General features: G+C 45.1%; 1 protein-coding gene across 1 annotated transcript in view; it reads left to right on the plus strand.

Annotated features, from left to right (window-relative positions):
• The window catches only part of NEK10 (NIMA related kinase 10), a 241,392-nt gene that overhangs the window by 34,798 nt on the left and 183,452 nt on the right, over window positions 1-23,142 (plus strand). The window contains 5 exon segments of the mRNA XM_043969156.1: window positions 470-568; window positions 12,374-12,458; window positions 20,796-20,813; window positions 20,816-20,839; window positions 22,579-22,657. Coding sequence (XP_043825091.1) covers window positions 470-568; window positions 12,374-12,458; window positions 20,796-20,813; window positions 20,816-20,839; window positions 22,579-22,657 — 305 coding nt within the window.

Raw genomic sequence — 23,142 nt, forward strand, 5'->3', positions numbered from 1 at the left:
CAGGCTTGTTAAATGTCATTTCAAGAGCAGTGAACTGGAGCTCATGGACCCCTGTTTGCTAATGTGGAAGAGGTGACCCTTTGCTGGGCATGGCAGAAGCCGCGCCAAGCCAGGGAGGTGCAAATTGTGTCTAGGGACAGATACTGTAAAGATTCTGTGTGGCTGAAGCAATGTCACATCACTTCCTCCATCCCCTCTCCCGTTTTTAGAAGGTCAATTTTGTTTTAGGAAAGAGATTACTCATTTGATCAGATTCAGTCAAGAAGAGAATAGAGAATAGAATGGTATTTCATCACTGCGTTGTCAGTTATAGCGTTATTCAGGTAATAGATGCTCACATACGTTATTAACTGTGGACCATTAAGAGTAAGAATCCTTTGAATTGGGTGTTATGTTGTATTCCCTTCCCTTCAAAAAAGGCATCGCAAATTGACATTTAAGACATTTTTTTCCGTTTGTTTTGCTTCAGTGTAAACTATAAGAATGAAAGAAATTTTAGCAAACATCCACAACATAAACTGTTTCAAGAGATCTTTACGGCATTGGTGAAGAACAGACTTATATGCAGGTAAGACTGACCAAGAAAAGAAGAAACGGGAGTGGGAACAGGGCTGGCCTTAGCACGCACATGCTGACTTCTTCCACTTGGTTTTAGGGCAGTGTACACAATCAAACATTTTATATGCTAGGATGTTGTCATTCAGTTGTTCCCAGCCATGTGTGATTCTTTGTGATCCCATGGGTTGTTTTTTTTTTGGCAAAGATACTGGAGTGGTTTGCTCTTTCCTTCTCCAACTCATTTTACAGATGAGGGAGCTGAGGCAAACAGGGTTAAGTAATTTGCCCAGGGTCCCACAGCTAGTAAGTGTCTCTGAGGCTGGATTTGAACTCACGAAGATGAGTCTTTCTGATGCCAGGCCTGGCACTCTATCCATGGAGCCACCTAGCTGCCCAAGTGATAAGAAAAAATAAAGATTTAGTCCTTAAAAGGAAAGCAGGAGAAGATGTTTTTCAAGTGCTTGTCTTTAGCTACTTTTGGGCACTGAATTTGGCAGTTTAAGCAAAAAAGAGAAACATGTTGAATTCCGTAGTTTTCATTGACCAAAAAAGTTTGGCTGAAGAAAACCTTTTTCTTGCTTCTAAAGTGAAGGAAGAATCGATGGGTCCTCCTGTAAGGAACATTGGGTGATGTAGTAGACAGTGTCATTCACCATGGTTTTATTATAAGAGACACGTAAGCACTATTTGAATGGATGCATCTTTATGTTCCTTAGGGCTGAGGACATTGGGTTATTCCTTAGTGCGTGTTTTTCTCTGCTGGGCTGACATCATATAGTCCTGGGAATTTACCTTTTAGTAATGTAACAATATAGGGAGACAGCTCAGAGAATCTAGACAGGGGTGACAAAAAAACTGAAAGCTAAGAGGAAGTCCAGCAATTAAGGAATGGCTGAATAAGTTGTGGGCTATGAATGGGATGGAGTGCTGTGGTGTCATAAGAGAGAAGGAAATAGATGATTTCAAAGAGACACGGAAAGACTTGTATGAGCTGATGCAGAGAAAAGTGAGCAGATTTAGATCAATTTAACATCAAGCTTGCAAAAATGAACAATTATGAAGACTTTTATAAATTAAAGGAAAAAGAAATGAGCAGAACCAGGAGAATGATTCACTCAACATCTACACTGAGATAACAAACAGCTTTGAGAACTGTAAGAAGGGTGATCAATACAAGGCTCTTTCCTGATTCGAGAGGACTGAGGATGAAGCATGCTCTCTGTGACCAAGAGCTGATGGATCCAGGGTGCATAGCAGACATAGTTATTTCTGTGTCCAGCCATTGGGGGATTTTGTTTTGCTTGACTCCACATATTTGTTATAAGAAATATGAACTTTTTCTCTTCTTCTTCCTTCCTTTCTCTTTCTTCTTTTGTTTCTTTCTATGTTTTCTTTCCCTTCCTTCCTTCCTTCCTTCCTCTCTCTTAATATTTCAGAGGAGGAAGAAGAAACTGAATTCGGTTAATTTTTTTAATAGAGAAGATGTAGGGGATTGGTACAGATATGGAAGGTCTCACACTCTTTCAGATGAGGTCACTGTATTATTAGTTTTACCTTAATTCTTTATTTTAAGAGCCACCTCATGAAATAAATGGAGTGATCTGTAAATGTCTGGTATGCAAAAAAATTGATCAAACTGAAAGTGAAAAAAAGAGATCTAGCAGAAGACACGGTCACGATATCCAGGAGACACCGACTGTCTTTACTGAGCCTTTGGTTGTTGTGAGATTCCAGCACAAGATGGAATTCTCTAATAAGTGCCAGCTTTTGATTTTTTAAAGTTTTTTTGGCACCTTTTTATGTCATTTCCTTTTAACTCCTCCTCTGTTCCTTTCACCATTCCTCATGACAAAGACAACATTTAAAGAAAACCCACAGACAAACACAGTGTCTGAGCGTAGGTGCCACATTCTGTGTCTGCGCTCCCCCAGGTGTTTTTAGCATCCGTTTTCTGGGACCCAGATGGGCATTTGAGTGACTCAGGGATCCTTTCAGCTGACTCTTGTTGTCACTTTCAGTTACGTCCCCTGAGCTCTGCTGACCTAATTCCTCTGGAGTCCCCCGAAAGCTTCCTGGGTATTTATGAATTCATTGCAGTCGTTATTTTCTTGAGTGTAATAAGATTTTGTTAAGCCCACGTACCATCTCGTGTTTAGAGACTCCCTAGCTCACGGGCAACCCCATTATTTCCCATTTTTGGCGACAGCAGAAATTGTGTTGTGGAATGCTGTGATTATGTTCTGCTTCTGACCTACTGGAGGTATCTACGCAGCAGTGGGATTGCCAAGTCAAAGGGCGCGTACGTTTTTTTCTTACAAATTTGGTTTTGCTTTCCCCCGAATGTTTTCAATTTACACTTTAACCTGCAGTGTATCAGTGTGTTTGTTTCCCCACGGTGGTGTGGATGGCTTTCTATCTGTTAACATCGTTGGAGGGCTGAGGTGAAACTTCAAAGTTGTTTGAATTTGCCTTTCTCTTATTATTTAGGACTCCCTGCTGTTTGTGGGTATTGGTGTTTCTTCTTTCAAAACTCCTGTTCATATTCTCGGATTACTTGTCTCTTAGTGAATGGCTCTTGATCTTCTATATTTTGTATTGAAAGAGCCCTATTTTTAGTGGACCCAGGGGTCTCTTAGCTGTGAACATTTCAGAACTTCTCTGCAGAGACCCAGCCTACTTTAGGCTCTCCGGCGACAGCTGGAAGGCTGGCTGAAGATTGACTGGCATTTTCCTCAGGAATTCTCTCAGGCATTTGCAAGAGGTTTGGCAGGAACCTTGAGTCCTGTGCCACGGGGCACCGTGGCAGGCCGGAACAGATGTGTAGGGGAGGTGTTCTGAAAATCGCTGGTGAAAAGAATCTCTCAGCAAAGACTGGCTGTGGCCTGTCTCCTTGTGGCCCCTAGTGAAAAGTCAGCTGTATCACACACCAGTGCACGGTTGAAGGAACTGACTTGTGGGATGGGTTTATTTACCAACATTACCAAAATGTCCGAGAATCCCTATTGGGGTGTGGACCATTTCGTGTTTGGTGCAATTGACCAGATGTATTTCTTCTGGCAGTAACTAGCCACTGTCTTAAGCCACTGTCTATTGCAGGGTCACTAGGGAGGATGGTGCATCTCTAACAGCAGGCATTCATCCAGTGTACCTAAAACCTGCGGCCCATTGTTTGGATCTCAATGAAAAAGAAGGAAGGTTAGGAATGTAGGTCTTTTGACACCATGAAGGAAGGGGCGTGGCAGGTTTCCTTAATTTTAGCAGCAAGAGAACCACCACAGGTCCTTAGGAGGCATTAATGGCAACCACTCCCTATCAGAATGCATGTTTGGCTGCTTGGCATTCCTATCTGTGAAATCAGAGACTGAGGCAAGATTGATGAAGGTTGGGAATACTCCAAGGTGTCCTAAACTGAGAAAATATGGGGTAGAACAATGCGATTAATGGGCAGTAAGTCTACCTGAAGCTCCTTTGTTTCTCACATAATAGTTTGAAGGAACCCTATCCTTCAATTGGTTGTCCGGAAAGTATTGATCACATTTCAGAGGGGCAGTGAATACACTGATCTATCTATGAATTTACAGGAAACATTTATTTTTCTTTCTAACTAGTGGTTAAACTCCACTTGTGCCACTCCTGAGCAAACTGTAACTTATTTGTCCTAGGCTTTATTTAATTGTATTTTTCAGTGAACAAAAATAAATTTTCTCTCCCTCCCATCTACTCTTTCCCCATTGGAAGTAAAAAAAAATTCCTGCCTTGGCCATGTCCAAAAATAAGTATTTCCCCCTTTGCATCCAGAGTCCCACTGCCATCACCAGCTAGAATTAAACTAGATCATTTGGAAAGATTGGGGTCTACCCTTTCAGGTCAGATTCTAAATTGTTTGGTACCAAGTGATTCTTCTTTTTTTTAAAAAACAAAATCTAAGTAATTGATGCATTATTTTAGAATCGAATAGAGTTCTTGGCTATCAGCCAGAAAAGTAACTTTGAATCATTAATATGAAAAGGCCCATCAAAGGGGCTGTATTGTTGTTCCATCCTGTGATGTTGCTGGTGTAGAGAACTTGCAGAGAGAAATCCTGCTGTGCAGATTGGCAACTTTTCTGTAATTTATCCTCTTTGGCCGTTCCCTGGCTGAGTGACTTGTCCAAGTCATGCAGCTGGAACGACGAGAAGCAGAGTCCGAGAAGGATTTGAATTCTGCTCTGGATCATTCTGGGGCTTACTCTCTACCCCGTGTGCCCCACTCTGCCTCTCATTGCCTGTTTGAGTGAAGTACTCACGGCTGGGATTTCCAAGCATTAATGATTCTCTTCTCCCTTTCTTCTAGAATATTGTCACCGTCATCTCCATTTTTCCTAAGACAATCTATGCAGATACTTTGGTTAGCCTCACAATTTATTTCGATACCACTAAGAATTTTTTACAGTGTTAATAACATGACGTTACAATCTTTCAACACAGAAGAAACATAAAGTCATCACTGTTTGGTGATGACAACCGGAGTAGAGGCTGGAAGGACCCTCAGACACAAGCTTGTATCATCTCTTCATTTTCCTAGATGAGGAAGTTGGAGCCAGGGAAGTGAAGTTGTCCTATGTGTGCCAGGTCATCCAGGTTGTAATAGAAACTAGGATCGGAACCTGGGTCCTCTGACAGTCAATTCAGTGCTTTCCCCCACTCTCCAGGAGGCCCCTGCAACGAGAAAGCAGAAAACACCCGGTGATGGTGGGTGGCCTCCCAGATCTGTGCATCTCCATCCCAGGACCCCTAGATCGGGGAGCGGGGCCAGGGTGGTGAAGCCAACATCTGCAGGCCTTGGTCTTCAGGCATTTCCCAGGTGATGAGAGGCTAGGAATGGGCAGAAGCTCATGCCACAGTGCGGGCAAGGATGTGGGGTTGGGGGTGTGCCTCCGAAGGTGGGTAGAGTCTCTGTCCTCAGTGCTTCCGAGGATGACTGGGTGAGGGCAAGGAGAAGGGCTCGCCATGTACCCCTTTTGCCATCATGAGCTGGCTGGAGTAGTTGGGCCAAGTTAGTCTGGCTTTTGCATGTTTGTTAACTTTGATTTGAATCTGCAAGGTTGGCAGGAGGCCTGCCCCACAGATTGGAACACTGTGTCACAGGATTTTGAGCAGGAAGGTAATTTACAGTCTTTTAGAGAGCCCTCCCCCCTCCCCCATTTCATAGTAAGCTGAGAACCAGGAGGGAAAGTGATTTGTCCAGGACACAAGCGGGAAGTGTCAGAGCTGAGATTCAAACCCAGGTCTTGTTACTCTAAATGGTGCAATCTTTCTGCAGTTCCGTGCTACCCTTTCTCCTACTGACAAAGGAAGGTCTTTGCTTCTGTAAAAAGCCAGGCTTTTGGTAGCAGCCTCATTCGTTACCAGCGCTGGTGACGAGCTCAAAGCCACCCATTGGGCTCGGTTATAATCCATTTTTAAGGAGATAAATGGGTTATAGGATGTGAACTTCATAGACCTTTGATCTCTTTGGCTTCGAATGCAGTTTCGTTTGTTGTGATTTCTTGACAACTTTTCCAGATCGTTTAGCAGTTTCTCTCAAACCAAAGAATTAGGTCAGGAGGAATATGGGAGAATTATGTTTTTGTTGCATAAACCGGGTAGCTCTGATCTTCCTGGTTGTCTTCTTATCTGTGGTAGGCCATTGAGTCATTATCAGTGAAAAACTATACCCCCTACCATCGAGGTGGCATTTATTAAGAACCTGCTGTGTGTCAGACACTGCGCTAAGCTCTGGGAGGAATCCACGGATGGGAACAGAGAACCTGAAACGGTAATGAGCCTTACTGGTCTAAGGAGGGGGAACATGGCCGTGGCAGGCCGATGTGGAGATGAGGGCGAATGCTTCAGAAACTTTCTGTCCGCCACTGATCAAGGTAGTGAGTGGCTCATGCTGAGCAAGCCAGATTGAGGAAAGCAAAGAATTACTCAACTTTTCAAACCTCTCAAGGGACCTGCAGTGTTAACATTTGAACACACATGCTTTTGGCTCCCTGGTCCTTTTCACTTTCCTGTTTGAGAACGTTCGGGGACTTGTCCTGATCCCCATATGTCCTACAGGCAACATCTCCCCACTCCATGACTTTGTACAAGCTGGACGCCATGCCCAGAATACTCTCCCTTCTAATCCCTGTCTCTTGGAATTCCCCGTGTTCTTCCATGCAGGGTTCAAGTCTGCCTCCTCCACAGAGGAGGCTTCTCCTCCTGCTCCCACTGGTTCCCACATAGTTTGAATTTGCTTGTAAATAGTTTGGCATGGTGAATATGGCCTTGAAATCAGGCAGGTTGGGGTTCAAGTCCTGCGTGACCTTGGGCATGTCACTGTTTCTAGGCCAAGCTCTCTGCAATCATCCCTGCACTGGTAAGAGGGAGTTGCCTTCCCTCTATTAATGGTCTCCAGTTTATCTGGGTTGTCTCTCCGACTAGATTGTGAGCTTCTTGAGGGCAGGGCTTAGCGCAGGGCCTGGTACCCTTAGTAAAGCTCACTGACCCACTGACCAGTGAAATGCCGGGGCCAGTCCCACTTCCTCTCCCTTCCCCTTACATTTGCTTGTCTGTGTGCAGGCTGCTTTCCTTCTTTGGGGACAGGGATGGTTTCCCATGGTGGTCACTTAATAAATGCTTATTGAATGCATTGCATTTCACCAGCCGTGATCTCCCGACACAGACAGATTCGAACATGTCCCTTGAGGCTTTCTCTCAGCCCCCTCCTCTTTTCAGTAGGGATTTCCTGACACCATTGTAGTATTGTCATGCTATGTCTTGTCGGGAAGGTGATGGCATCTCCCTGATGGGCCGAGGGGCTCTGCTGGGACGTGAACTGAGGACAGTGAGTAGGGGTTATGCAGACAGCACGCCATTGTTTTGTTTTGTTTTGTTTTGCTGTAACATCTATTGAAGATTCTCTCATCAGGTCCGGAAGAGTTGAGATTGTGTTGGTAGAGAGACAAGCCATACCAGGAAATCATGAGTTCATAAACGATTGAGCCACATTATTACTTAGGAAAATAATCGTCATGATTCAGCTTCTTTCCTCTGCTGTTATAAGCAAGAACAGATGTTGTTCTTTCTTTTCAAGGCTGTTGATTATTCAGTGAAACCTGAGTTCTTTTCTCATACCTTGTGTGTTAGTGTGGTGTAATATTTCATCTTAAAAAGCCTGAGCCCGTGCTTAAAGACAAAGGTAAGAAGGTTGATGGTGTTATTAATAGTCTTGTGAAAGCCGTATGCTCAGTCACAAGGAGGATGTTTGCCCTCTTATGAATTCATTGCTGCTATTTTGAGGTTGGTCTCTGGAGAATCGTTGTCCTTGAGGAAGGCCAGTTTTCCAGAGTTGCCTCTAAGTGAAGCATGACTCCCACCAGGAACTGGCCTGAGCACTGCACCCTTCACGGATGCAGATCGCAGCTCCTCCGATCTGGTGGAAGGTCTTTGCTGAGCACTCTGTCCTCAAATTCATCGCCCTGTGACCAGCCTAATGGTGAGGCTCTCTGGCTTGTTTCTGCAGCAACGTTACTAAATCTTCACTTTCTCTTCCTTTCCTTCTGACATCGGGAAAGTGTGCAGGTGAATGGAGTGAGCCTGACCACTGAACACAGGACACTGGGTCCCAGCTCTCCTGGGACTCCTCATCCGTGAAAGGAAGGGACAGGCTGGACGATCCCTCAGATTCCTTTCCGACCTAGAGCCGACGTAAGCCCAGGCACGTCCTGTCACCTCTGTGGGCCTCAGCATCCCCTTCTGTGAAGTGAAGGGGTTAGAACAGATCAGGGTGGATTCACCTGCCTCTTTGGCAGAATGAACTTCCATTTTGGCAATCTAGCGAAGCCCATGTATCCACCTTGTTAGAATCATGTGTTCCCCCTTCCTCACACATATAGAATATTTCATTTATTGTGGCTTCTGCATTAGTTCTTATTAGGAATGCATCTACAACTGCTTCTGGGGATGACAAATTATAAACTCATAAACATTTGAGATGGTCCAACATCGTTAACACCAATAAATTATTATCTCCATCACTGCATTAATTTGCCCCTCCCCACAAAAAGAATAGTTCATGCCGAAGCCCACAGCAATAAGAGTCATGTTTTTAAATGCATACAATAAAGCACATAAGATAAAGTACAAAGGAAACCCATTCTATTGAAACCTCGTTATCCAAATATTAAAAGTTCCAAGCTCAGATCTGTCCATGGAATCCCCAGGTTAGGAACCCCTGGCCCAGATGGTCTGGCCCTATCCATGGACCTCTGGCTTAGGTGGCTGGTCTGTCCATAGACCTTTGCTGGGGAGGGGTGGAGGTCTGTGTCTCCCACATTAGGAGCCCCTGATGTCAGTCTTTCAAGCCCTTTTGTGTGCTGGATTTCTCTGATTCTCTTTCTTTGTGCATGCTCAGCTGCAGCCCTGGTGACGCCACAGATTCCTGGCACCCAGACTCCTATCATTTTACCAGAGCATCATCTTAAATGCCACTTCCTTGTGGGGAGCTAAAGACTAGGAGCCAAGAAAGGCCCCAGGGCTCCTGCAGAGGGATAGTGCGTGGGAGAGGTCAGTGCAGACACTTCTGACTCCAGGAATGCTATTTACATTGACAATGGCAGGGCCTGTAACTTCACCAAAATATTAATAGCCATGGCCTCTGTTCCCAAAGTTAAAAAACAACAACAACAAGAAGACAAAGCTATTGGTGCAACAGAGCCTCAATCTACACAGACTCTTCTGGAACGCTGGTTCATGTATCACTCCCTTTTAATAACTAAAAGTCACTCTTGGTGGTTGTTTTAGAAACAAGGAAAAAAATCCGTCCCTTTCACATTTATTTCTAACGTCGAAAACTGAAAGGCTAGTGGAATTATGTGTGAATGGGTTTTTCATCACAAAGATTCCAATGTATTGAAAGGGAAAAGTACCAAGTGCACATGTGTTTTTCAGGGTGAATCATCTCTTCAGATATCCCCATGGCTTACTCAAATAATGAAAAATCATCTCAGAAATGAAGCCTCGTTTCCTCCCCAGCAGCTGTTGCCACTTGATGGATCTTCTGTCTCTTGGGTGTGCATGCAGCGTCTGCAGCACACTGCGCGGTGCCTTTCTTTAAATTGGCCTCCTGGAAGAGAGATTGTCTCTTGACAAAGGTTGGCCTCTAGCGCTCGTCATAAAGACCAGGCCAGCTCAAAGGTTTGGCCATTGATGACTCTGCATTAAAAATGTATTTGCAGTCTTTTTCCGAATGGAATGGGTGTATACGGAGATCAGAGAATCAGCGTCCTCCCCCCGCCCTCCCGGTTACCGGCCTGCATTGGAGTCTCACAGGGCCAGAGCTCTGCTGGTGTAGGGGGCGGTGCCAGTAGCCACGGCTGTGGTCATGGGGGAGTCTGGGAGGAAAAGGAGACCGTCTCGAGAACTGGTTTACTCATCCTCTTGGAGAAGGTGGCACAGTGGGAGGTGGGAGGAGAGGGGGAGAGAACGGCATAAATACGGACACAACAATTGCCGTGAAAATTGCATGGCAATGTATAGCCCAGTATTGAGGCGGCAGCGGTGTGACAGATGGAGTGCTGGGCGTGGCGTTCAGGAAGACCTGCGTTCAAATCCCGCTTTCAACACTTCCTAGCTGTATGGTCGTGGGCAAGTCCATGTGACTGTGATCTTCAGTTTCCTTCCCTTAAAATGGGCTTAATCTAATTAGGATAAAGAGAAGGCCTTGGCTCTGGTGTCAGAGGTTTTGTGGTTGTTCAGCTGTTTCAGTCGTGTCCGACTCTGTGACCCCATTTGGGGTTTTCATGGCAAAGATACTGGCATGGTTGGCCGTGTCCTTCTCCAGCTCATTTTATGGATGAGGAAAACTGAGGCAGACAGGGCGAAGTGCCTCGCCCAGGGTCACACAGCTAGCAGCTTTCTGTGGCCAGATGAATCTTCTCGACTCTAGACCTGCACTTTATCCACTGTGCTCCTGCTAGGTGTGAGAGGAGCTGGGTTCAAATCCAGCCTCTGGACAGCGTCTGCCTGTGTGCCCTGGACAAGTGATTTGGCCTGTTGTGGGCCATAGTTTTCCATCTTAAAGTGAGATGGTTGGGTAGATGGCCTTTGAGGTCCCTTACCCCCCTGAGATCTGTGGTCCTCACAAAAAGCTCTGCTGAGCAGCAGGAGGTGGGAGTTCTCATGCTGCTGCTGCTGCCCCGCCTGCCTGGCCTGGGGCAAACTGCTTCCCTCCCTGGGCCTCCAGTCCTTTAGTGGCCTGGGCAAACCACTAACTTCCTTGAGCCTCAGTTTTCTCATCTGTGGAGAGAACAGTGTTTGTAGTATTGTCTTCACAGGGCTTGGCGGGGGGGGGGGGGGGGGGGGGCGGGGGGGGGGGGGGGGGGGGGGGGGGGGGGGGGGGGGGGGGGGGGGGGGGGGGGGGGGGGGGGGGGCCTAGGGAGGAGATGTAGTTGGGAGCCCAAGGACCCCCAGGGCTCCTTCTTCTCCAGACATGTGACATGGAAGCCGTGGTGTTCCCGGTGCTCCTCTCCAAGATGACATACTTGGTTTTGGTTTGATTTTTCAAACATTTTTTATTGAAAGTTTTGAGCCCCAAATTCGATCCCTCCCTAACTGCCCCCTCCCATAGGTGGTAAGCACCTCAGGTGATACATGTGCAGTTATATAAAATATTTCCACCTTAGTAATTTTGTCTAAGAAGACTCAATTTAAAGGAAAAACCAATGAAAGAAAGTGGACAAAGAGCATGCTTCAGTCTCTATTCAGTCAATATCAGTTCTTTCCTTGGAGGTAGATAATATGCTTCATCATTAGTCTTTTGGGGTTGTCTTGCTGAGAATAGTTAAGTCATTCACAGTTCTTCATCAAACAGTATTTCTGTCTCTGTGCACAATGTTCTCCTGGTTCTGCTCACTTCACTATACACCAGTTCATACAAGTCTTTCCAGGCCTTTCTGAAGTCATCCTGCTTGTCATTTCTTATAGCACAATAATATTCCATCACCGTCATATACCACAGCTCGTGTAGCCATTCCCCGATGGATGGGCATCCCTTTGATTTCCAGTTCTCAGTTCCCACAAAAAGAGCCGCTATCCATATTTTTGTACAAATAGGTCCTTTCCCCTTCATTTTGGGTGTCTTTGGGATATAAACCTAGCAGTGCTATTGCTAGACCAGAGGGTAGGCACAGTTCTATAGCCCTTTGGGCACAGTTCCAGATTGTTCTCCAGAATGGTTGGATCCCTTCACGGCTCCACCAGCAGTGGATCAGCATCCCAGCTTTCCCACATCCCCTCCAACACAGGATGGGTTCTAGGCTGTATAGATGGTGGAACTTCCTACACTTAGTAAAGATGTCTTTGGTATCTTATTCCTTTCTACCAATCCATCAAGGAGTATTTATTTGAGCACCACCTCATTAGTGACTTTTAATCTAAATAGGCATCTAATGTGGATTCAGTTCAATTCAATAACACTCACATGCTTGGGGATGCTGATTTCAGGGCTGTTGATCAAAGACAAAGCCCCTGCAGTCCCTACCTGCAAGGTGCCTACCTTCTACTGGGTTCTCTTAGCCTATGCGTCTATTATTTGTAGATACATTGTAATAAAGAGATGATAAGACTTATAAATACTGTACATAAAAGTTGACTAGTAGTACCATGTGATATTTTTTAGAGTTAGTTTGGAATGAATCAGGCAGATATTTATTTTTATCACTGTTCCTTGTTCTGCAATCTGTGTTTTATATGATTCATCACAGGGATTCCTTTGGTTGACATTTACAACACTGTTTGTTTTCTTTCAGAGAGTGGGTTAATCGAGCCCCATCAATTCATTTTCTGAGAGTGTTAATCTGCCTGAGATTACTCATGAGGGATCCGTGTTATCAGGTTGGTTTGAAAAAAAAAAAAAAAGCCACAGTCGTTTTTCCCTTATTAAAAAGAAAATGAGATGTTTTTCTGGAGTGGTTTTTCTCCCTCACAACCGGGTGCCTTCCAAATCTCTAACCCTCTCATGATAATCAAGGAGATTCTGCAAAATTTGAATTGGACAGAAAAAAGTGCTTATTGTGGTCTGTCATTTTTACCTTCTCACTTGAGACAACTGCATTTCTAGTCGGTCTTAATTAGTGTTTGGCACTTCTAACTAATGGAAAATCATTTTTGAGCAGCCCTGCGAGCTCATTCTGGGGTGAGCAGCCTACAGGGTTGGCCCATGATGCTTTTGCTGGGTGCGAGTGTGGCTTCTTTGGAGGCAGCCTAGGGACAAGCCTGGGGCTTGGCAAGATTTCTCTCTTCCTCTTTCTAGCCCCCATTCAAGACCAGAGTCATCTGGAAATCGGGACTTAGGGCTCCACTTTTTTAAAACTTGACCCGTCGCCTTCTCCTCTGTTGCTGGAGCCACCCTCTCAGCTCTCTGGAGGCTTGGATCCTCTTGGACGCTTCTCTCTTCCTCGCCTGCCCCATCCAGCCTGCTGCTGAGGCTTCTCAGTCCCTTTCTGTGATACCTCTGACATCTCTCCCCACATTGCCACCCTCACTGCAGCTGTTGTTGTTCAGGCCTTCCTGCCCTCTCGCCCTTGCTGTTGGTGTGCTCTCCTAAGGGGAATCCCCCTTATTTTTGTTATGCCCTGGAATGATTTGCATCCGGGTGCCTAACACCACCCTCCCCTTAGCTGCTTAAGGTGTAAACTCCTGGAGATCGGTCAGGGTCTGTGCAGTTTGGATTTCTGTCCCCAGGGCCTTTCATTTAGCAGGCATTTAATAAACATTTGTCTAATTGAATTGGGATTAATCAGATTGCTCAAGAACCTAGATGTGACATCAGTGGTAGGTCCTGGTAGATCTTATCCTCTCTAACTGGATGAAAAGTTATGGATTATCAGCTTCACGCCAAAGACAATCCCTTGTAGATGGTTCCTCAATGTTTTGGGGAACCTTTGACTACCACCACCCCAAAGGTATCCCGAGGATCCCCCTTTCAGTAGTTGGACTTTAGGACCAAAGCAGAGCCCTCACTTCTCTCTTGTTTATTTTAGTGTCCCAGTGGATCTTGAATAGGAAAATCTTCTTTCCACCAGGACAGATCATAACCCAGCCACTCCTTCTCATCCTATTCACCTCTTGCCCGCATAGTCCCATTAATCCCCCTAAAGAGATTACCCAGTGTGCTTGGGTGGGGGGACAGTTAGGGAGCACAGTGGGTAGAGCGCTGGCACGGGAGTCAGGAAGACTCGTCTTTCTGAGTTCAGATCTGGTCTCAGACACTTCTCAGTTGTATGATCCTGGGCAAGTCACTTGACCTTGTTTGTCTCACTTTGCTCATCTGCAAAATGAGCTGGAGAAGGAAATGGCAAACCAATATCTTTGCCAAGAAAACCCCAAGTGGCGTCACAAAGAGTCAGACAGCAGCAGCAGCAGCAGCAGCAGCAGCAGCAGCAGCAGCAGTGTGCTAAGGGCCTTCAATTTGATCTCTTCACATCGTGTGAGTACATTACACAGTACAGGACTTGGGCTGCCCGTGGATTGTCCTTCACTCTTCTTACCCGACTTTCTTTCCAGTCGGAGATCTCTTTGATGGTCACCATTCATAGTATCATGTAACAATTTGTGCCCACTGTGTCCTATTCCGTGCCCCTTGGGTGATCCACGATTTTCATTCTTCCTAGGTTGTGGTGGTCTTCGGTGACTGATAATCAGTGCTCAGTAGGCGGGCTAGAATCCTCCTCTCTGGTCTCCCGCCTCAATAGTAGGTCATCCAGACTGCCCTGAGGGAAGGCAAACTGGATATCCCCTCTCTAGATGTTCTCTTTGTGCTAAGGGCTGATGACACCTTGGCGCCAGACTCCATTGGCTAGCTTCCCAAAGTATGGATGGCCTTGCTTAATTTGGCGTGCTTGATCTTAGCAGATTGGTGTAGCATGAGGCATTGTCCTTGCCACATTGTACAATCACATGGCAATAAAATGACCTCAGACATTGTTGTGCCCTGTAACAAAAGCATCCAAGGTCTCCTCACGCCACATGATCCCCGCGATGGCCGTGAGAAAAGAGCATCCTGTCCATCTCCCTTTGCCTCTGGGAGCGGAGCGTAGCTCCCATACTTAGTGTTAACAGAATCCAGCTTCATCCTTGTACAAGTAGGTCTCCTCTCCACTCCCACCCCAGCCCTGCTTACTCCCTGACCAGTTGGGCTTTCCCTCTTAGCCCTGGGTCCTTGAGATAAGGGAGGTAGGTTCTTTCTGGTTGGGTTCAAGTTCATCACAAAACCTCACTCTCCACACCCCATTGATGTCTAGACCCTAGCTTCTTAAACTGTGGGTCATGGGGTCACATAACTGAATATGGGGGTTGTGAAAAATTTGGCAACAGTAAAAGGTTATGTATACCCATTTTATATACCTCTATACCCAGGGTTGTGTAAAAATTTCATGGGTGGAAAGGGGTTGCGAGTGTAAAAATGTTAAGCAGCCCTGGTCTAGCCTGGTCACCTGATCTTCCTGCTTTCCATGCCTGACTCTTGTAGACAAGGCTCCCCCCCTGACTTCCCCCTGTCTTGGGCCCTCAGCCTACTTCAAATTCCCCAAGCTTTTTAGCTGCCAGTTTCTGTTTTTGATTTCTTTTATCCTCTGGGCTCTTAGCTTATCCCATATTAGGTGGTTTTCTTCTTCCCTCTCAATTCCCTTCATCCAGCGTCTCCTTTTCCTGGTTCATGGCAGCACCAAGCCCAACTCCTTTGTCTGACTGTCCAGCCATCTTTTGAATCTTCTTTCCATCAACTTTTAACTAGATCAGATCGCTCAAGAGCCTAGATGTGACATCAGTGGTAGGTCCTGGTAGATCTCATCCTCTCGAATTAGATGAAAAGTTATGGATTATTAGCTTCACACCAAAGACAATCCCCTGTAGATGGTTCCTCATGTTTTGGGGGAACCTTTGACTACCACCACCCCAAAGGTATCCCGAGGATCCCCCTTTCAGTAGTTAGACTTTGGGACCAAAGCAGTTTTGAAACAGCTGCATTCACCTAAGATGCTCCCTCTCATCTGTGGCCAGGGGAGCCAGACAGGACTCCAGACACCCGAGGAAGGGTTATCCACGCCTGGCTTTCTTGTTGCGTCTCACACTTGCCTTCCCTTCTCTCGGTTCCCCTCAGACTTAGCAGTACAAACTACTGTGATGGGGTCATAAAGCAGTCTGGAATTGAGCCCTCCGTGGCTGGGTGAGGATGTGTTCTCTGTGGGAGCTGGGCTTAAGCGTGTTGGCTTCCTGAATCAAGAGGAAGCCCTCATGGTACCAGCAAGATTGGGAAGTCCCTATGAAGCCGCTCTCCCCGCTGCTTGAGAGGATGGGTTTTGGTTGTTGCTGATTTCCATTTGGGGTGTGCAGTGTTTATTGTCACAGTAAGAGTAAGATATTAGAACAACAATAGGACGCTCTTTTTTCTTCATGAATGGAATTATACAATCACAGAATTTTGGAGCTGTTTATTTTATTGTATTCTAGATAAAATCACGGCCATGGTTCAGAGACCATTGTGTATAGGATTGCTATTATAAATCACTAAGTCAGTCACTGGACATTTATTTAGCATGTTCTTTGTGCCAGGCACTGGGGATGTGGTCAAACATGAAGTGGCCCCGTACCTCACAGAGCTTAAATGTGAAGATGCCAGGAATCTAAAATGACAGACAACCCAAGGGGCCATTTTTACTTGACTTTGGAATATGTTTTTGTACTTACATTTGAATATGGACATGAAGGGTGTTCTGGGAATTCACTTCACACAAAAGAACCAAAGCACTTCCCTGTTTCCCATGCTCCTCTTCAAGGTAAGATTGGCAGTGTCAGAGGCCAAGAGTCTGCTGTGGTGGCGACTGTCGGAAGTAGTGAAGTCAGTTCATGAAGGGCTAGAAGAAAGTTGTGAGTCAGATGGAAGAGAAGAAGTCAGTCCCTGGAGTTGTTGGTGTACATGAACAAGCATGAAGCAGACGCGAAGGGCAGGAGCTGTTTCTGGTGTCGGCGTAGCGAGTTGGCAGCTGGGCACTGAGGAGATCCCGTCACAATCTGAATAAGTTAACATGCAATTTGTCGCTCTCCGTCGAGTGAGGCCCTGGGCTGTGACGCTGACCCTGCCTGCTTTATTTCCTTGAACGTGCTTCACCTGTGACATCTGTGATTTGGGGGCAAATGGTGTTTCCTAAGATGTGTTTCAAGTCCACAAACAGTGGACCTTAAACCCACCTGCATGTGAGTGGTGGGTGCCCAGCATGCTTTGAAGACCCGACTGGGTAGACTTGGGAGGCTGCCGCTTGCCTGTCCTGCCTCGTGACCAAGCTCCCCCCAACAACCCGCTCCATGATGGGAAGAGGTGGCTCTTTCCCGGGTCTCCCCTGGAGTAAGGAAGGCAGTGACAGGCAAACATTTCGGAGGGCTCCTTCACGTCCCTGCAGAATCACAGCGTCTAAGAGCAGGAAGGGATGTCGGCGGCCATCGTCATCATGTACGTGAGCAAGAGTCCTGTTTATGGCATCTCTAACCCCGAGGCTCTGCTCCGAGACCCCTAGTGAGGGAGAACCTGCTGCCTTGGCACATTGGGATGGGTTTTTTCTCTCATCAAGCCTAAAGCCTCCTCTCTGACGTTTCTGTCATTTACTCCTGGTTTTGCCTTTGGCAGCCCCCAGAGGAAACCTCGTCCCTCCTCTACCTGACAGCCCTTCAAATACCCGAGAGCAGCTATCACGTCCTTGCTGAATTTCTGCTTCTCTAGGCCACATTTGCAGTTCCTCCAGCCGGTCCATGGGTGGTGCGTTTTCCATCTTCTCATTATTCTGTCTGTTATCTTCTGGACACACTCTGGCTCTTCCTAAATTGTGCTGTCCAGAGCTGAGCTCAGCACTTCCTCTGTGGCCTGATCAGGGAGGAGTGTAGGCCAGCTAGTACCTCCCTTGCTCCCAGCTCCTTTGAACGGCGTTGACTTTTTGTGTCTGGGTCACGTCGTTGGTGAATATCGAGCTTGCAAGTCCACTCAGGCACCCATGTCTTCATGAGAAGTTGTTGTCCAACCATGGAGATTCCATTTTTGTGCATTAAATTTTTGAAAACCCAAATGTAAAACGGGATGGCGAGCCCCTCTTCAGTTTTATCTCATTTGACTCGCCCTATCTTTCCAGCTCTTTGAGATTTTTTTTTTTTTTTGGTGAGGCAATTGGGGTTAAGTGACTTGCCCAGGGTCACACAGCTAGTAAGTGTCAAGTGTCTGAGGCTGGATTTGAACTCAGGTTCTGAATCCAGGGCCGGTGCTCTATCCACTGTGCCACCTAGCTGCCCCAAGATCTTCTTTTAGTCTGGATGAGTTAGCTGTGGCTTTGTCCAAGTCACTGATGAAAATGTACAGGCCTCCCTTGAAGCTGACAGTGACTCATCAATGTCTCCATCCCCTTTGCTCCATCTTACCCACAAGCATAGGCCGAGAGGCTTTGTTGCTGCATGTCTACAACATTCTCTTGATCTATTAATATATTTTTTGTTGTTGTTTCAATCGTTTCTGACTCTTTTTGACCCTATTTGGGGTTTTCTTGGTATAGATGCTAGAGTGGTTTGCCATTTCCTTCTCTAGCTCATTTTAACGATGAGGAGACTGAGCCAAACAGGAATAAGTGACTTACCCAGGGTCACACAGATAAATGTCTGAGGCCCAATTTGAACTCAGGAAGGACTCTCCCTGACTCCATACCTGGCACTCTATCCACTTTGCCACCTAACAGCTACTGATAGAATTACTCTGCCAAAAAAAGAAAAAAAAAATCAAGAGCTGAGTCTGGGAGACCAGGACTCGGTGAATCCATGCTGGATTTTAGTGAGCCTTGTTTTCCTCCCCAAGGGCTTGCAAACAGTTCCTTTGTCAACATAGTATAGAATTTTTCCAGAAGTAGAAGGCCAAGTCGAGGGACAGTTTTCAGGGTCCTCCCTCTTCCCTTTTTTGAACTCGGATCGTTTGCTGGTCCCGTGACACATTTCCCACTCTCCCGTGTCTGCTGCGGCTCAGCAGTTCCATCTGCCAGTTCCTTCAGTCCCCTGGGATGTTACTCATCTTGCCTGGTGACTTGAGGTCTTTACGGACAGCCAGAGAGTTGCTCAATCATTTCCTTGCTTATCTTGTTCCATTCCCTGCTAAACATTTTTGTTCCATTATTCACATTATCACTGGATCAGAAAACAATCTTCCCAATGTTATCATCATCCCCAACCATCTTCAGCTATGACTCGAACCCTTCTTTGACCCTTCTCTTGCTTCCCAAGTTTCTTGGAAAAAACCCAACAACACCCAGAGCAATCACAAGCAAACAAAAAACAAGCTAAAACCCAGCCCGGGCTTGGGCTGGGCTTTAGCGTTCCTGACGCAGTTCTGGGGCCATGCTGCTCTTCTGCCTGGGGTCATCCTTTATGTCCATCTTCTCTGTTTAGAATCTGAGTGTTTTGTTGCTTCCCTCTTGTATCCATGTCGTCCTTCTTTCCCTGTTGATCAGAATGATTTCTTCCGGTGTTTTCAGAAGTTCTTTCTTTAAAGTTTTTGGCTCAGCTGACTTTTCCTGCAAAAAGTCCCAAGATGTTACCTACCCTTTCTCTGGATTCTCTGGCATCTTCTTTTCCCAAATTAATAACAGAAATCACAATGGATGTTTATGTAGGGCTCTAAGGTTAGTAAAGTTTCACAAAAATCCTGTGACATAGGGCCTCATTTCACAGTGAGGAAGCCCATGGCTTGGGCGGGGTCTTGTCCATGGTCAGATTGCTGTCAGAAGGGAGATCTGAAGCCAGCTCTTCTCACTTCAGGCCTCCTTTTCTATCCTTCATGTGACGTTTGTGGTGTATAAAAAGTTTGAGAGATAGTTCTGGGTAATTAATAATTTTATTAATCATGTTAACAATAATTAATAAAGGGAATCATCGATACTCTCGAATGCCAAAAATTCCTCATGGAATTTTTATTTATATGCCCTTGGAAGAGTGGGTGTTCCTACTGGAAGGGTGGCAATCAACTCCGATTGGTTAACAGTTAATGAGAAGAGTGAATATTATAAAGAGAGGCGGACCTATTCTAATGAGGGGCTAGGGGTATGTGCCATTAATTATGTCATTTACTTCCAAATCACTCCCAGTCTTGGGCAGTCTTGACTAAGGATCTACCCCCTTGCCCACACCTAGCTGAGTGGAACACAATGGGCTGGAATTCATCTTAGATTAAATTCTTTATGAGGTTTTCTAGTTGGGTGGGATAACAACTCCACCTAGATAACTAACATTTTGGGAAAGGTCAGGGATCTTCCCAGTAACTTGTTATCTAATAATCATTTCTCTCAAGTTGTATGTCATATTACACTTGGCTTTCCTTCTCTATCATGAATTTGTCCCCCAAATCCAGAGGCTTCAGCAACCAGTTCTCTCTCTTTTTTCCCAACAAAATCAAGCCTAGAATAAATTTCCCTTGTCACTTCTTCTACCCTTGAGGGATTAAATTGTACTTAAATTGAGTCACGAATTTATCAACTGCTCTGCCTTGTTCAGTTTAAAGTCTTCTTCAGTACATTTGCAAGGCATTAGGAAGAAGAGTTGTTGTTGTTATTTTTACTGGCCCTTCTAAAGTGTATTCTGTCCCTTGCCAACTGCGTTTTAAAGAATTAAAATGAGAGGGAATTGTGATGTCATTACTTCTCTAAGTAAGCAGATTATCCATAAACGTTAAAGAATATTTCCCAGCTATTTCCCTGCCCTCTTATTTTTCTACCCCAAATATCACATCAACTGCTCCTTACCTCCTTAAATGCCACACAATGTTTTGGCTAATTTTAAAAGGGGAAGGAAAATCCTTGGCTTTAAGATCTGTATGTTACTTGACAGCTTGTATGAAATAGCAAGAGACTCTTATTGACATCCTTTCTCCTTAGATTTTTAAAAGACCTTATTTTAAAATAATATTGCTATTCTGATCAATTTGAGTAAGCAGAATGGCAGTATGAGTGCTACTTTGGGGAGGGTTAGATGTCATCTCTTAATGATACTAATAATGCACATGTAGGTATTTTCAGATTCATATTGTAATATATAAACACAACAAGGTGAAGTGTGCAAATGATAACTCCCCTTTGCCCTGGCAGCCTTTAAAAAAAACGGTTTCTGTTCCTCATGAATGTGAATGCTGGTTTGTTTTTTTTTTACTTTTGTTAGGAAATTCTCCATAACTTGGGGGGGGATTGAAAAACCTAGCCCAGGTAAGAGACTTTTCCTTGTTCTTCTTTTTTGGCCCTCTGGCAGTCAGTATGTTCCTAAGAAAAGACAACTCCTCACTCCTCATGATGTCCTGGAGGGCAGGGTGGATATATTCCCATGGCTGCCCGTGGGGCAGCAGGTGGGGCTCACAGTCATGCAGAAAAATAAAGCCACCAGTCTCCTTCTCTTGGAGGCCAACACCCAGGACTTTCTGTTCTGCTTAATTGGATTGAAAAGAGTCTGCCAATTGAAGTTAGAAAGGGTATAAAAGGTCATGTATAATTTAGTTTAGTCAAGGGAAGAAATATGAGACAGCCTGGTTGGTCTGGTTCCCATTTATTTCCTCAACACAAATAGGATCTGAGAAAAAAACAATAAAAAACTCCCTAAAACCAAAACCCCAAGCTCATAAAGGTGGCACCTTTATGCAAAACCAGTGAAGGTGTTCATACTATGGAACAATTAACAGCGAAATATGGAATAATGCAGTTTTAGTTTAGAGCTTGTGTGCTAGTAGAGGGGAGGGTGTTCTGTATCAATTAAAAACAAAACATGGGCAGCTAGGTGGCACAGTGGATAGAGCACTGGCCCTGGAGTCAGGAGGACCTGAGTTCAAATCCGACCTCAGACACTTAACACTTACTAGCGGTGTGACCCTGGGCAAGTCACTTAACCCCAATTGCCTTACCAAAAAACCAAAACAAACCAAAATAGTAAACAGAAATTGCAGGCCTACAATTTCGCATTTTAGCTCAGAATCCTAAATTTCCTACACTATGTATGTTGTCCAGTTATTACTAGTGGCCCAGAGGAAACTAAGTGCCTTCTGAATCATCCAGGAGAAAATAATTTATGTTCAGCAGAGCATTACTATGAAGTTTATTTTATGAGATTTCTTTGAGTATAACACTCTCAGGTATCCAGAATATTAAATTAACCAGCATGCCAAGATTACAGTTTTTTATTATGTTTGGAAATTCATTTCATAGCATATTATTAATGTTTGACATGATTTTGATCATTATGGAACAGTATAATCAGTCAAAGTACTTTATCTCATTTGGTCCTTACAATGATCTTGGGAAGTAGATGCTATTTTAGATGAGGGAATTGAGATCCACAGAGGTGAACCTGCCCAGAGTCACAAAGCTCATATAACTATCTTGTAGTAGGATTTGAACTCGGATCTTCCTGACTCCAGATGCGTGCTCTGGTTTTTTATAAATGACTAGTCAGTATAGGAGTTTTGAGAATATAAACAATCCCCATTTGACATGCTCTTTGTCCATGTACATATCCTCATTTATGCTCTGGTCTGCTATCAGACACCTGATGTAATGATATTAGACCTACATTTTGATGTTTGGTACAAAGCTCGGGATTTGGAATTGGAGACTTTGGTTCAAATCTAAGCTCTGCTGCTCACCACTTGTGAACTTGAACAAGGAAATTCTCTCTGGGTCTCACTTTCCTCATCTGTAAATGGTAGAAATGTACCAGATGCTTTCTACAGTCTAGCTCTGAATCAGTGATCCTAGAACCTTAACAGAGGGCAGTGAATTCAAGAGAAACTTTTTTTTTCACTTGTCTATCAGGTACTGCCAGGGAGCCGTGGGAACAGATCTGTGGCCGTGGGGTGCCACCTGCGGTTCATTCTGAGAAGTGCATGATCTTTTATCACAGTTCACCTTTTCAAGAGTTTTTCTTCTTATGCTGGTTCTGTGTTTGGTCTTGCTTGCAGTACATGGAGATTGTGGCAGATGGGTACCTTGGATATGGAGAAGAGCAGCATCATGTTGACAAGCTAGTCAACATGACATGTAAGTATCGCGCTATGTATGTATGTGGCTTACCTACAGCTCTGTCCTACTAGCTAGCTAGGGGCTCCTCAATCCACTCAGTAGTTGTGGGTGCGCTCACCCTCCTCCACTGACCCTGTTTTTACTTCTCTTGTGTCCGTGCTCCGACCTCTTGTAGACTGTAAGCTCCTTGAGAGCAGGGGCTGGCTTTGTTTTAACTTTTGTATCCACGGTATCTAGCACAGTACTTTGCACACAGTGGGTGCTCAATAAATGTTTGTTGAATTGGATTGGACTTTCTGTTCCTTGTAATGATTAAGTGTATGATTCTTTGTGATAGGGAAGAAAGGAGGTTAATCTGAGTATTTAAGATGTACACAACTTGAGGCTTGGGTCCCGTTTCATTAACTTAAGATAGGGGTACCAAGAAGTGCAGTCCTTACGGTGAATTAAGGATTGGCTTTGTGGTCAAGGAGATCTGGGTTCAAGTCCTGCCCCTGACACAT

The sequence above is a fragment of the Dromiciops gliroides genome, chromosome 5 (assembly GCF_019393635.1).
Source record: "Dromiciops gliroides isolate mDroGli1 chromosome 5, mDroGli1.pri, whole genome shotgun sequence".
In the NCBI taxonomy this organism is placed as follows: domain Eukaryota; kingdom Metazoa; phylum Chordata; class Mammalia; order Microbiotheria; family Microbiotheriidae; genus Dromiciops; species Dromiciops gliroides.